At 50.6% G+C, this 14,196-nt stretch overlaps 2 protein-coding genes across 3 annotated transcripts; one reads left to right on the plus strand and one right to left on the minus strand.

Annotated features, from left to right (window-relative positions):
* Positions 1 to 1,129: 1,129 nt before the first annotated feature.
* Positions 1,130 to 10,335, minus strand: NUDC (nuclear distribution C, dynein complex regulator; the record flags this gene model as incomplete). Of its 2 annotated transcripts, XM_082494053.1 has the most annotated exons (9): positions 10,190 to 10,335; positions 8,872 to 8,949; positions 6,609 to 6,809; positions 6,045 to 6,128; positions 5,579 to 5,692; positions 4,939 to 5,133; positions 4,232 to 4,315; positions 3,786 to 3,904; positions 1,130 to 2,074 (listed from the first exon to the last, which is right to left on the minus strand). In XM_082494053.1, exons 1-9 carry the CDS (start codon positions 10,283 to 10,285, stop codon positions 2,023 to 2,025), a joined length of 1,023 nt encoding a protein of 340 aa, XP_082350179.1. In that variant the 5' UTR covers positions 10,286 to 10,335. The 2 variants fall into 2 exon arrangements, with proteins under 2 accessions (XP_082350179.1, XP_082350178.1); XM_082494052.1 differs by lacking the exon at positions 1,130 to 2,074 and having other exon boundaries at positions 3,725 to 3,904.
* A 182-nt stretch (positions 10,336 to 10,517) lies between these two features.
* On the plus strand, positions 10,518 to 13,726 carry NR0B2 (nuclear receptor subfamily 0 group B member 2; the record flags this gene model as incomplete). The annotated part of the gene is made up of 3 exons (XM_082494069.1): positions 10,518 to 10,685; positions 12,441 to 13,027; positions 13,446 to 13,726. Exons 2-3 carry the CDS (start codon positions 12,484 to 12,486, stop codon positions 13,724 to 13,726), a joined length of 825 nt encoding a protein of 274 aa, XP_082350195.1. The 5' UTR covers positions 10,518 to 10,685; positions 12,441 to 12,483.
* Positions 13,727 to 14,196: the final 470 nt, after the last annotated feature.

Raw genomic sequence — 14,196 nt, forward strand, 5'->3', positions numbered from 1 at the left:
ACGGTCCCTGTTTGCCGCCCTGGTGCCTGCCAGTGCTTGCCTCTTAGGAGGGGCTGGCAGCCGGCTGCGGATCCCGCTGCAGGTGCAGAGCCCGGCCATCTCCCCTGATCTCCGGTAACTCCAGGGAGCAGCAGCAAAGCTCTGACATAGCTGAGAACGGGGTGAAACTTGTCACACCCCCAGAACAGCAGCTCAGCCCTTCCATCTCACCCACCCCACAGTTCAGCCCAGATGCCGGCCAGTACGCTTGCTCCAGAGCTAAGGGCCTATGGAACCAGCAGAATCTGGCTTTTTTTTTTTTTTTTTTTACAGTAATGAGAGATCCCGTTGGTTTATCAGGGCCAAAGCTGATACCAGTAAACGCGTGCAGGGTGAACTGTAAGATGAACAAGTGGGAGGATCCAGCAGTCCAGAAGAGAGGCAGCTGCCCCGACCTGGGTCCTTGCTCGCCCACAAGGTCACTGCTCAACTGGGTGGGTGCTGTTTTTTGACTCCAAGAGCCTGTAAAACTGGGAGACTAAAGGCAAACAATGTCCTACTACTCAAAAAAAAAAAAAAAAAAGACACACAAACCAAACATGCCAGGCTGGACTTTGCCCAAGGAGGTTTTTTTTTCAGCCGTTTATGCTCACTCCCTCTGGTAGGAGGCGGAAACATTTTGGGGCAGCGGGGGCAAGAACACCAGCAGCAGGGATTGGGGATAGCCTGATAAGGACTGACAGGAGCCCGAGCTTTCGTGATATTTTCCTCGTTAGCTTGTTGTAAAGCAGACCTGGGGCAAGGGTGGCTTCCTCAGCGCAGTCACGCGCTGCTACGTGGAGAGCAGAGCCTGGAGCAATGAGCTTCGGTCATCCCCGAGCGTGCAAGCTGGGCACGGAGTTCATCAGCACTCCTGAGCGAGACCCGCAGCTCCAACTGCCTCTCCTGGGCCGGGGAAGGCACATCAGCCCAGGGCAGAGAGCCCGAGAGGCATTTACAGGCGGCTGCAGAGAGCATCACCCCCAGCACAGCCAGGCAGACCCCCCCCCAGCACCCTCGTTCACAGGCGCTGCCCCCTCCCAGCTCCCATCCCAGCCTGCGCAGGCAGCCTGGGTCCCTTTTGCCGGAGAAATCACACGCTCTGCCTGGAAATATGCCACTTTTTTATTTTCTTTATGTTACGCTGCAGTTTTAACAAAGATACGAACATGCAGAGTAATGCCACTTGTCAGCGGGAGGTCAGAAGAGAATGCAGCGATGCCTGTCAGTCGTCAGCAGGGAGAGAGGCTCTTGGAAAAGGGGCAGGAGACGCGCTCCCTGCAAGAACAGCACCCCCAGCGACCCCCTACATCCTCTCCCTTGCCCACAACCACAGACTCTCCAGCTTTCCCTTGCCATAGGACAGCAGGACAACTGCTCCAGCTGTGATGGGAGCCCTTTCCTGAGCCCTGCGGGGCTCAGTCTGTTCCACTTCTAGCAAGAACAGAAGCAGCAGAAAGGAGGAGCAGAGTTTGTCTCTACTGCAATAGCTGTTTTTTTAGACTGGTGTTTTCCCAAGGAGGCAGAAGGAGAATTATTTCACAAAATAAACAGGCCCTTGTTTTCATGGGAGAGCCAAGGGGAAGGGATGAAAAGCTCAGGAGTAACTGCTGCCAAACTGAAACAGCAAAGAGAGCGTTAGCAGCTCTGAAGGGCCAGGAGATTAAGCTAAGCAGTACATTAAGGATACGTCCCAAAAACTCTTGAGCCTGGCTCTTGTAGCCCTAACACTCTTTTTGCTCTAACCCCTCCTTCTCTCCTAACTGCCGCTTGGCTGTCGCAGATGGGTCCGACTGGAGCTGCTGCAGGACAATTCTGTGGCCTTGAGTTCTGCTCAACACAGGGCAAGTGAGGACTACTTCACGAAGCTGCCTCCACAGCAAGCTCGGGTGGGGACGCTGGAAGTGGTTACTTGCCCAAGGTAAGGGATCCCTACATATTCGGCGATGCGTATCCTGCCCCATTCGACAGGCTGACTGAAAGAGGCGGGGAGAAGGGGTGGGCTCAGTTGAATTTAGCCTTTGAAAAGTCCATTTCTGGATGCTGTTCCATGAACCTGCAAGGAAAACAAAGACAAAAGCTCTGGTATGAGTCAGCAGGAGCCACAGAACAGCTCTGTTTGGGGGTGGTAAGGCATCCCTACTTCCTGCACCATCAAATTTGCTTCCTTCTCACACCTTCCACAGCAGGGACTGTTTTTCTGAGCTCCTTGGGACACACTCCCCATACTACAAACACTTTTTCCTCGGGTCAGTGGTATCGGTAATCCTACCAACCATCAAGGTCAGCAAGTCCAGACACATGGGAGTTATTAATTATCAAACACACACCCTTTAACTGTTACCTCTCGGACAGACACGTAGCAGCTACGACACTGATTGTGGGGCAGAGGGGAGATTGTGAGGGCAGATTACAATTTAAGCTCAAACTTGTGATCTTAAGCATTACTGGGGACACGAGGAATATCTCCAGTGCTGCGACAGTGAAAATTCATGAAGGACGTGACCAGAGAAATCTGGTTTCAGGCTACGTGCACCCTGATTTCAAACGGACTGCAATCCCAGCAGATAGGACTATTTGGACTCAGGTTGCCACATCAGAAAGTTCCGAGAACAATACGCTGTGCCTAGGAGTGATTAGTGCACACAGGAGGTCCTGGCTTCCTCCTCTGCCCTGCAGTTCACCAAGGGATACAAGTAACCACGTAGAGGATTCACACAGAAAGTGCAAGTAAGGGCAGGCCTCTTCCTTTCCTCAGTCCTCTCAACTCATGATTTCCCCTGAAACGCCACAACAGCGTTTCCACTTTCCATTTCCACGGAAATATGTGCTGCGGGAATTCGCGTCCTTGTTTAGCAGCCAGGAGGGCTTCACTGGCAGAGATTAGGACCCACCTGGGTGTCACCGAGTCTACTTTGGCCTGAACAAAGTCTAAACTTCCTATCCGTTCTTTAACAGCCAATCCACGCGCAAGCCCAACTTCCAGAGCACCGAACGAGTGACCTTGCCAACAAGTTATCCTGCACGTCGACTTCCCAGGAGGAAAGGGCTACCGGGCTACCTCCCACTCTAATAACAGACAGGCACTAAGGAACTCTGGTCTCTGCTCTAAAACAGTTGCACCCTATGCTGTACCCGGTGCACTGCTCAGTGAAGCTTCTGCAGCTACAGATAAGCCAAGAAAGAAAAGGAGTGAGCCCTGCTACACTAATCCTCCTTCCAATCCTGACCTAAGACGCGGGTTTGCCCTTGCTGAAGCAGCTGCGTGACCCAGAATTGCCTCCCCGCCTTCCCAAACGGCCTTGGGAGCTCCGTGAGTAATTTCCCTGCCAAGGTACGTTTATGCCAAACAGGGTAATAAAGACATAAAAGTGCTATTGGCTTGGAGACAGCTGTCTGGTGGCAGGTGTGTAGGGAGGGGCGATTATCTCGGCTACTGAGTAGAGGGAGATTAGAAAACAATCAAGGTGATGTTAAAGTTCAGTAGAGATGGCACCTCCAGTCCCAAACATGCTTTCCGGACTTGAAATCAGCAGATTGAGACAATTCTAGAGCTAGGCTATTCCCAGAATTTCCCATTATGCTTTCTACCCCCACGGGCTTTTATAGACACTGGTGATTGGCCAACAATTTAATGACTATGTTACTGTAGATGTGAACACAGGTAGGATCGAAGACCGACCTGTTTTCTGCTCAGGTATTTGTGTCAAAGAGGAAGAGAGGGGATTGGGAAAGCAAATACCCACAAAATAATGAGGTCTACGCACTTTTTCAAGATGTCTTGCTTTTTCTGTTCATCAGATGTGGGGAGGCCCATGGATTTTTGTCGTTGATCATACATCATTTTCTCCACCATACTGCGAGTCTCACTGTCCAGGTCTGACAACTAAAAGCAAAGACTTCTATCAAAATTGGAATAACTTGTCTCAACCCATACACACACCCTGCTTGCAGAGAACATTAATACACTGAGGTTACTCTATGCTGTGCGCACAACCTGCAGAAATACTTATACAGACACTGATCTAAAGACTCAGTTTCATTTATTTAAAGTTTGGTGGGCATTTATGTTATATGACAGCATCATACGCAGCAGTACTCCCAGTATTGGTTTTACACCGGTAAAAAAAAGAAGACATAGAAGTTGAACATGAACCGAGTGTGAGCATATTTATGAGAAAGCTCAATTCAATAAAACTGGGAGGGTTCTTACCTTTGAGTTCTCTGGATTAATTTTCTTGGTGTTGATTTCTGGGTCTGTGGAGACTAGTTTGTTCCACCATTCCATCTTGTTGATCTGAAGGAATGAAGAGGCAAAAAATATTTTATTTTTCCCAGGCTTGTTCTAGGAATTTTAAGTCTCAGTCACAGGAAAAAGCTGCTGGAATCAAACTTTATTTGACAGTTTTCTAAATTTCAGTAAAATCTGAACATGGATAAAGGGTATTACTTTCATTCCAAGCCACTTTGGGTAGCCTGAATTTCCACAACTGCAAAATCTAAGAGCACGTCAGATGTCACATTTGGCATGACATAAATGGGATTACAAACAAATCACCAGGAGAAGCCCAGAAGGGACACAATAAGGTCTGCTCCTCGATTTTCATGTCACTAACAGATAACAAAACACGGCATTATTCCACTAAGGAACAATTTGAAAATGACTGATTTCCTTCCAGCTTTTCCTGAACTGCTGAGCAATCAATTGGATATCCCAGATTAGCAGAAGTTAGGCTGAAAACAGGGGGAACCTGAAAGACTCTGCTTCCAATAGCATCGCTGACATTGTACCAAGGATAAGCATAGCACAATTCTGTTTCAGCTGACAAAGCCCGGGGCCTTTATAAGTTTCGACAGACTCTTGTTTCACCAAGGAAGAGGCAGACAAGCCTGAATCTTCCCTGATTCATTCTGCTTTACCTTCTCCAGGTGCACGGTGACTGTTTTACCATCTTCAATCAGCCAGGAGCTCTCCTCCACCTTCACTTCATTGAAAAGCTCTCCATCAATGACAGGCGAATGGCCCTTCAGGCCAACCTTGAGGCGCCGTCTCTGAATATCCACCACCACGTCCTTCCCCTTCAACCTGAAGTTCACCTTGAAAGGGATGGCCAGCTGGACCAGACAAAGATCAGATTTGAGGAGCTGAGCAGTGAAGCCTCTCCTTACCCTCTTGTGCTGCTATTGTAAGACTTTTTGCCTTGGTTTCACCAGAATAAGACAGAGCACACAGTATTTTCCTCGGGGAAATGACTGAGCAGGAGGTGAAAGGATACAAGAATAAGGATGGCCAATACCTCAAAGGGATCATAAAAAAGGAAGCAGATTTTAATGTTTTGTTTAAACAAGAACAAGGTTTGGCAAAGGTAACTACAGCTTCTGGGCATTTTATTTACTTATCGAGCTCTCTCACAGCTACTGAAATGTTGCCTTTAAGTACAACTAACAACCTTCCACAGGCAAGAGAGATACAGGGCATCAGCTCCACCGTTCCAACCAGCACCCGCAACTTATTCCCTAGCTCAGATTCCTTGGATCCTGGTAATGAGGCAATACTTACATCCAGTTCTGAAAGAGTCTGTGTCCATCTATAATTTGGAAGGTCAGCTCCATTGCCAGAGTTGGGTTTAAGTTTTCCTTTATCCTTCTCATCTTCCTCTTCGTCATCTGTTCCCTAAGCAACCAATTTAAAGTGTAAAGAAAGAAGCTTTACAAGTTTCCATATATCTCTTGTAACAACAGTTCACTTGGAGTTTATAAGAATTTGGGGTCAGCTGCGCGTATTTGTCATTCACATAAATTTAGCCCGAAATGAATAGGTGTTTCTGTTAAAACATAATTACAAAAAAAAAAAGGAAAGCAAAACAAAACACAAGAAAACAAAACACAAGAAAACCTCCACTGAAATCTCTGGGAATTAAGTGTGTATTGCCAACGTATTCCCTCACATTTACAGTAGTTCTCATAGTTGTGCAAAGAAAAACTATTCCTCTCAGACTAAAATAAAGTCCCTAGATGAGGTTTACCTGTTTGTTAGAATCCGAAGATTCACCATCATCCTCCAAGGGTTTCACCGGGACACTGTTAACCTGTCCTTGTGCCTCTTTTTTCTGTTTTAAAAAGAGAATGAACATGCTCAGGCAAGTGTCGGCACTTTGTGCAACTTGCTGATCTGACACTAGGTGGCCTCAGCCTCTTCAGCTGAATCTAAAGAGCAGGACTCAGTACTATACTCAAGACTGATAGGGAATTTTCAGCCCTTCGAACAGAACAGCGTTAGAGGAAAGCAATATTGCCGAGGGGAAGAATCCTTTGGTCCTCACACCTTGAGGACTGTAGCAGAGGGTGTCGCTACAATCGAGAGCTTGCTGAAGGCAGAAAGGCAAAGTGAATTATGGGAGAATCCACATGAAAATGCAATGTTTTGACCTAGGCTAATTTAATTTCGAAGCACACCAGTCTGGTGGTCCAGACACTGCAAAGGAACAACCCTTGAGCCATTTTAACCACTCACTGCTACCTGAGCCAAACGCAGACCAGCAGAGGAGATGACCTGGATGGTACCTGCAGGCACCAGACACCGCTCTCACCTGGTCGATTTCCAGCTGCAGCCTTTCTGCTTCCTCATCTGTAAGTTCCTTAATCCTTGGCTCGTTTGCTTCTTGCTTTTCTTTAGCAAGTTTCGCAGCTCTCTCTGCCTTTTCACGCCGCTCTGCCTCTTGACGAGCCTTTTTCTCTTTCCGTTCCTTCTGAGCTAGTTTGTTGTGATGGTTGAAGGTATCTGTGATCAGCTGAAAGACAGGAACACATATCAAAGGGTTTTAAAAAATCACCACTTTTTCAAACCCAAATGAAGCCAACTGACTGCCTACTGAGGAGCACAAGAACATTTGTTAGTCGTACAAATGTTGTGATTCTTCCCTTCATTTTCACTCTAATCTTTTGACTGAAAATCCAGAGTAGGGAAAACCTCAAAATATTTAAATGTAGCCCTTCCTAGTTCTTCCTTACACAGGGAGTGTATTTCCATGGAGATAACAGAGAAACAAAATTTCTCCAATTGCTCGGTGTTTTACACTTAGGGGCAGGTTCCTACATAAATCTTTGCTTCGAATTATCATGTTGTTGTGACTATGAAAAGCAAAATCTCAAGGTCTCTGATGCAAACGGCCGTGTTGCTCAGAGGGAAAGCTGAGTACACAGGCAGGAAGCCAGAGCAGTTGTCCCGTGGTTGATAACACCAGCGGCGCTGTGCAAAGCAGCACGTATGAAAACTGAAGTCTGCTCCAGAAAACGATATAGACAGAACCTGAGAAAAGGAATCGAAGTGGAGAGGGTTCTCAGACAGGGGTTTCGGGTACTGGTTTATATATACCCTGGGGGAAACAGCTCCTTTCCAGAGCAACTCAAAGCATCCAGGCCTTGCAGTTTTGTAACCAACCACCAAGTATTTCTGCTTTGTTTTAAAGGGGAAAGCAAGATTTATTTACACAACGCGAGTCCAGTGTCTCCTAGGATACAGAATTCAAGATGTGCATCTCCCAGCCTCTGTTCGATGATCCACTGTGAGCAAACTATTTACATTGCCCGAGCTTGTCAGTGTGCACGCACCGCACTTCTCTCAACGTACCACCACATCCCCCTCACTCTACACCACAAGGCCTTCTCAAATGCCACCTCATAAAACACAAGGACTTTCCCACCCTCTCCTTCTTCTCTTTGATGCCAAAGGGTGAGCAGGTCTGGGGAAGCAGCTTCTTCAATTTTTGTTGTGGTTACTATGGTGTCAAGAGACTCTGTATTGAACACCTTTTCAGAAGACCATAAAGCATTTTAACAGATACCACCCAATGACACAAATGCTTTTCTTTTACAGGCACAGACAGGGACTTGCTATGGAATTGCCAACAGTAGCCAGGACCTCCAAAAGCACCAGCCAGTGCTCATCTCTGAAATGCTACTGAGGGTTTTACTCCCTGAGAGCACACAGTCCCCAGGAATTTGGGGAGATTTCTCTCTAGTCTAAGAAAAGCAGCAGTAGGCTTCATCTTTCTTACCTTGAAACCATCCACTTTCCCATCCCTTACCTGCCTTAGTTTTACCACTTTAGAGACTAGACAGAGTACACTACACACTGTGTTAGCAATTAACATCTGCCCTAAAACATTAAACTCAGCAGCAGTACCTGCTTTGCTGGTGGAGTTCCAATATCCAGGAAGGGGAATAGCTGCTATACTGGTAAGTACAAGCAAGAAATCTTCGGAAAGTCTGGCCAGTTTGTGCTTGAATGCTCTGGTTCTTACTTCCCAACATTGAAACAATTTAGTTTTTCAGGTCTCCAGCTGGGTGAGGAATACCTGCTGAATAGGAGATGCTCAGGCTGCCAATGAGGCTGCCCGGATCCCCAGGCTTGCTCCCCAGCACACTTGCTCCGTACAGGTACCGTAACCCCGAGACAAAGGTGCAGCTGCATATGCAGAGCTGTGGACTTTGTGCTTTTTCTGAGATGAACAAACAAGGTAACCTGGGGTTATCAACACTGCGGTGTCTGTCACCGTTAAGTCACTGTGTCTGCCAGATTTGCTTTCCAAACAAGCCTTTGGCCAGAGCATGGCAAAAAAACCCTGCACCATCGGTACCATTCGAACAAGCAATTGTGCATGCCTCACCTGAGATAGGGGCAGCTCGTTATTACCTTGCTCAAGTGATGTATTTCATCAGCATCATGGGCTGCTAGTCCCCAAGTGCACTGTAATGCTTCGAGTTGTTCAGGCAGGGAAGTCTTAGCATGGCACAGACATGGGTGGCATGTAACTTAAAGGACATATAAGCTTGAGAATTTTTTTTTTTTACCTTCTCTGCTACTCCGTCTTCTCCACCGGTGAAGAAATCTGTTTTACGCCTCAGGAAACTAAAGAACGTGTTCACAAGCTGGCAGAGGAAACGGGGCAGGGGTGGGGGGAGAAGGGGAGGAGAGAAAAAAATAAAAAAGGCAATGAGACCAGATCACTCCAAGCCACTTCATGTCTCTTAAGCAGCCTTTATTCTTTGTACTCCCTATCTGTGTCTGTGCCAGGATTGTACTGAAATCCGTCCCAGAGAAAATATCCCATGGCTTTTGTGGAGATCCAACTCCTGGATGCCCAGTTTTCAGAAGGGGAATCTGTGTGGTTTACATGAAGGAAAGGCGAGCGGTTTGTTATCAGGTCACCTTGGTGGTACACCTACTTCAATACCCCAAGATGCTCTTTAGATCCAAGGCAGGAATTTGGGTATATATGTATGTATACATGTACATATATACATATGTACGTAGATATCCATGTATACCATATTTTGCTTCTTAGCACACCTAAACCAGTGCATCACAGTGTGCATACTCACCCTTCCCAGCTCCACAGCCTCTTTATTTTTACAAAAGACTAAAATTTGTTTCCTGCCTGACAGATACCGCCAGTGAATTAGCAGTTGTGAACTGGCATCCCCCAACTATGGAAATCCATATTCTCAGTAGACTTGGCTTATCTTTTGGGTTTTTTTTTTCTCCAGGAATTCTGTCCTGTCAGTATTTCAAAGGTTTCACCACAACACGAGGAGCTGTTATTAGCATTTGCCCCAACGTGGGATGTTCCAGCCCTGCCACAGGTCAGCACCCAGACCCCTAGAGGCCCCACCAAGTCTGCAGAGCCCCAGCCACGAGGAGGGGAGCCACGTTCACGTTCAAGCACACTCCATGGTCGAGCCTAAACCCATCCGGGTCTCGGGGGGCCGCTACCAGATTGTTGCGCTGGGAAACGGGGAGAGGGACTCGGCCCCTCCCCTGTGGTGTTTCGCTTTGCTGTGACCGAGTGCTGGGGGCCCGCACGAGGGTAGCCCGGAGGCGGCAGGAGCCGGGGTGCAAGGCCAGAGGTCCTTAACCCCTCATTAACCTCACACTAATTAATTAGCGCGTCCTCTGCGCTCTCCATTATCGCCGCTACCGGGACGGGAACGACACGTGCCTCCCGTGCCGCATGTGCACCGCCCGGGGCGGGGCGGGACCCGGGGAGAGCCGTGCCGCCGCCACCTCGGCTCATTCCCCCTGGGCCCGCCGCCCGCCCCTCTTCCCCCACCCCGGGAATAGGGAAAAGCTTCCACCGCCCCATCCCGCTCCCGGGTCCGGCGGCGCTACCTCGCGCACGCCGCCCTGGTGCTGCTGGGCCATGGCGAGGAGCATGCCGTCGAAACGGTCCTCCTGCTCCGCCGCCTCCTCCGCGCTCAACCCCATCCTGCCCGCTGCCGCCGCCGCCGCACCGACCGCCTCAGCCCCTCACGCCGGCGCCCGGAACCGGAAGTGGCGCGAACGGAATCACGCACCCGTTTCCTGTTACCGGCCAATCCGCGAAGAGAGAGGCGCGGAGGGGCGTTATGATTGGCCGAAATCGCGGCCAATCCGTCGGAGGGAGGCGGGACGTGAGGTGCAGGATCAGGTTGCCATGGAGACTGCCTGTCTGGGCCCTGTGTCCCCCCATGGCGGGCCGAGGCCTGGATCCGGCCTGTCCCCGGCCGAGGCACCGCCATCCCCGGGGGGGGATCCCTCACCCGGCCACCAGCCCCCCAGAGGTCAGTGATGAGAAGCTCCTCAATTCTTGCCTCAATTTCTGCTGGTCAACGGCTAACAATACCAGGTAAAAATGTTTCCACTGTGCTTTGCTGTGCAAGTTCTGTTGTAGACCCACAGAATCGTTTGGGTTGGAAGGGACCTTAACAGTCATCTAGTTCCACCCCACTGCCATGGGCAGGGACACCTCCCACCAGCCCAGGTTGCTCCAAGCCCCGTCCAACCTGGCCTTGAACACCTCCAGGGATGGGGCAGCCACAGCTTCTTGGGGCAACCTGCGCCAGGGGCTCACTGCCCTCAACGTAAAAAATGTCTTCCTTCTATCTAGTCTAACTCTCCCCTCTTTCAGTTTAAAACCTTCCTCCCTTGTCCCATGGCTCCCCTCCCTGATCAAGAGTCCCTCCCCAGCTCTCCTGGAGCCCCTTTAGGCACTGGAAGGGGCTCTGAGGTCTCCCCAGAGCCTTCTCTTCTCCAGGCTGAATCCCCCTAACTCTCTCAGCCTGTCCTCCCAGCAAAGGGGCTCCAGCCCTCCCAGCATCTCCATGCCCTCCTCTGGCCCCGCTCCAACAGGTCCATGTCTTTCCTATGTTGGGGGGCCCAGAGCTGGAAGCAGCACTGTAGGGCGTTCTCCCCAGAGCAGAGCAGAGGGTCAGAATCCACTCCCTTGCCCTGCTGGCCACACTGCTGGGGATGTAGCCCGGGATGCTGTTGACTTTTTGGTCTGTGAGTGCACGTTGCCGGCTTCTGTTGAGCTTCTCATCCACCAACACCCCCAAGTCCTTCTCCCCAGGGCTGCTCTCCATCCATCCTCCACCCAGCCTGTGTTTGTGCTGGGGGTTGCTCTGACCCCCAGGCAGGACTTTACACTTGGCCTTGTTGAACTTCGTGAGGTTCACACAGGCCCACCTTTCCACCCTGTCCTGGTCCTTCTGGATGGCTTCCCTCCCCTCCAGCGTGTCAACTGCACTGCACAGCTTGGTGTTGTCGGCAGACTTGCTGAGGGTGCACTCGGTCCCACTGTCTGTGTCACTGACAAAGATCTTAAACAGCACCAGTCCCAGTACTGACCCCTGAGGAACTCCAGTTGTCACTGGTTGCCAGTTAGACATTGAGCCATTGACTGCAGTTCTCTGACTGCGGCTGTCCAGCCAATTCCTTATCCACCTTATTACTCAAGGTGAAAATCTGAGAATTTGCTCTTCCCCTGACCTGTGTTTCCTCAGAGAGATACAAACCAATGGGCCCTGCCTGGGATTGACTGCTACAGTCCACCGGTTCACTGGGTTTCTCTTCCCTGACCGTAACAACACGAGTCTCCTGTCAGCAAGGTTAGGCAAACAGCCGCTGATAAAATGACTTCCAGGTTGCTCTTTCCAAGGCTGCTGAACACAGGGCCCAGACGAGTGCCCTCTGTGTCTGTGTGTGAACCTCCTGGCAGTGACACCTGCCTGATGACAGCATGGGGCCTTGGTGCCATGGTACAGGCCGGGTTAATGACTTTGTTTATACTGTTTGGGTAATCACGATAAGGCCACCCAACCCACTGTCCCCCTCCCCGTGCCACTGCTGCTTCATTGAGAAAACGGCCGTTGACGCCATATGGAGAACGTGTTTGCCCCAGCCAATCAGCCCAGGGACGGCTGTCTGTTTTATTTTTTTTTTTAATGAGGACCGCTTAATCACAGAGCGGTCAAGGCTGTGGAGGGGTGTTTCACTGGTGGCCCAGCCTTATAAGAGCTGGTTTGAGCAGCTGTGGGCTGGCAGAGCTGGGAGGACGGTGAGATTTGGGAGGGATTTTACGTCTCTCTACCGTCTTCTGTAGCAGGAGCTGAGTTTTGCTGAGGATTCATCTGCCTGGCTCAGCTATGACCACCAGCAGCATGGACATGGACTGTGAGAGGTGCCAGTGCAACAGCGAAGACAAGCACACCGCCATCCTCTACACCCTCCTCAGTCAGAATCTCAACCACAGCCGGGGCGGCCGCAGCCCAGCCCACCAGCGCTGCCTCTGCCACCAGCGCCGCACCGTCTGCCTCCGCACACCCCACATCACCTGCCAGGCGGCCTCCAACGTGCTGGTAAAAACCATCAGCTTCATGAAAAACCTCCCTGCCTTCCAGCTGCTGCCGCGAGAGGATCAACTCCTGCTGCTGGACAGCTGCTGGGTTCCCCTCTTCCTCCTGGGACTGGTCCAGGAGATGGTGACCTTTGAGGTGATGGAGACCCCGGCCCCCAGCATGCTCAAGAAGATCCTCCTCGATGGCCAAAGTAAACAGCAGGAGCCTGAGCGGACACAGCCCACACTGGCTGCCGTGCAGCGGCTGCAGTGCTGCCTGAACACCTTTTGGAGGCTGGACCTGAGCCCCAAGGAATACGCCTACCTGAAGGGAGCCATTCTCTTCAATCCCAGTGAGTTCAGCATCTGAATGTGCACCTCTTGGCTCGGAGACATTCAGGGCACAGGCAGACATGAGAGCGGGGTGGGCTGGTTACCTTCTCCTTAACACCGATCATTATCAAATGCATGGGGAAGTGGGGAGGAGCGATGTCAAATGTAGTGGTAAAAGCCAGAGACCTTTGCCTGTCCCGCAGACAATAAAGTACCCTGGGATTTACTTTGTAAAGCATGTGCTTCCCCACTTAATTTTTCCTCCCTCAAACAGCATCCCTGGAATAGCTACATTTCGGTAGTGCTGAGTACATCTCATTAGTGTAGCCTCAGAGATCCCTTCTGAAAAATGGGGAAGGGGAAGGATGGGAATGGGAGAAACCTGGGGCTGTTTTCCAGCCTCTCTCATCACCGGCTTTTCCTCCTCTCCCTCGGCAGATGTTCCTGGGCTGAAAGCCGCCCTGTATATCGAGAGCCTCCAGCGGGAAGCCCAGAGAGCGCTTCAGGAGGTCCTGCAGCCCCTGCACCCCGAGGACCAGGGCCGCTTTGCCCGCATTTTGCTAGTCTCCTCCACCTTAAAATCGATCCCTCCTGCCCTCATCACGGATCTCTTCTTCCGACCCATCATCGGCAATGCGGACATTGTTGAGCTCATCGTGGAAATGCTGTATGAAATAACCATCAGGCAGCTGGCTCCGGCAGCACGCATGGCGTGCTGAGCAGCCGCGCTTGGCCGATGGCCCTGTGGATGCTCCCCACGCCTTGCCAGGCAGCAAAGCAAATCTGGGAGCGGGGATTTAGCCAGACAGATACTCTGGACTCTGCAGGGAACTGTGCGTTTCAGTAGGATTGAGGCTGAGGATTCAGCCAGGCTGCGGCAGAACACACAGAGAATCAGCTCTGGTTCAGCAGATGTTTACAGCAGCTCCTGCTCCACCTGTGCCGGTCTCCATTTCAGGGAGTGCGTGTGCGGGTGAGGAGTTTATTTCCCTGTTTGCAGCCAGAGCGGCTCAGCCACCTGCAAAAAGACCACAGAACAGGTCAGGTTAGAGCCTGGTCCCAGTTTTTACTCAATGAATCCTAGGTCCCATTTCAATCAATGTGCATTTTGCTGTTAACTCCAAGAGATGAGGTTTGTCCTCAACTAAGAGATTGCTTCTGCAGTGTTTAGGCACAATAAGTCTGCAGG

This window comes from Vanellus vanellus, assembly GCF_965231255.1.
Source record: "Vanellus vanellus genome assembly, chromosome: 22".
In the NCBI taxonomy this organism is placed as follows: Eukaryota; Metazoa; Chordata; class Aves; order Charadriiformes; family Charadriidae; genus Vanellus; species Vanellus vanellus.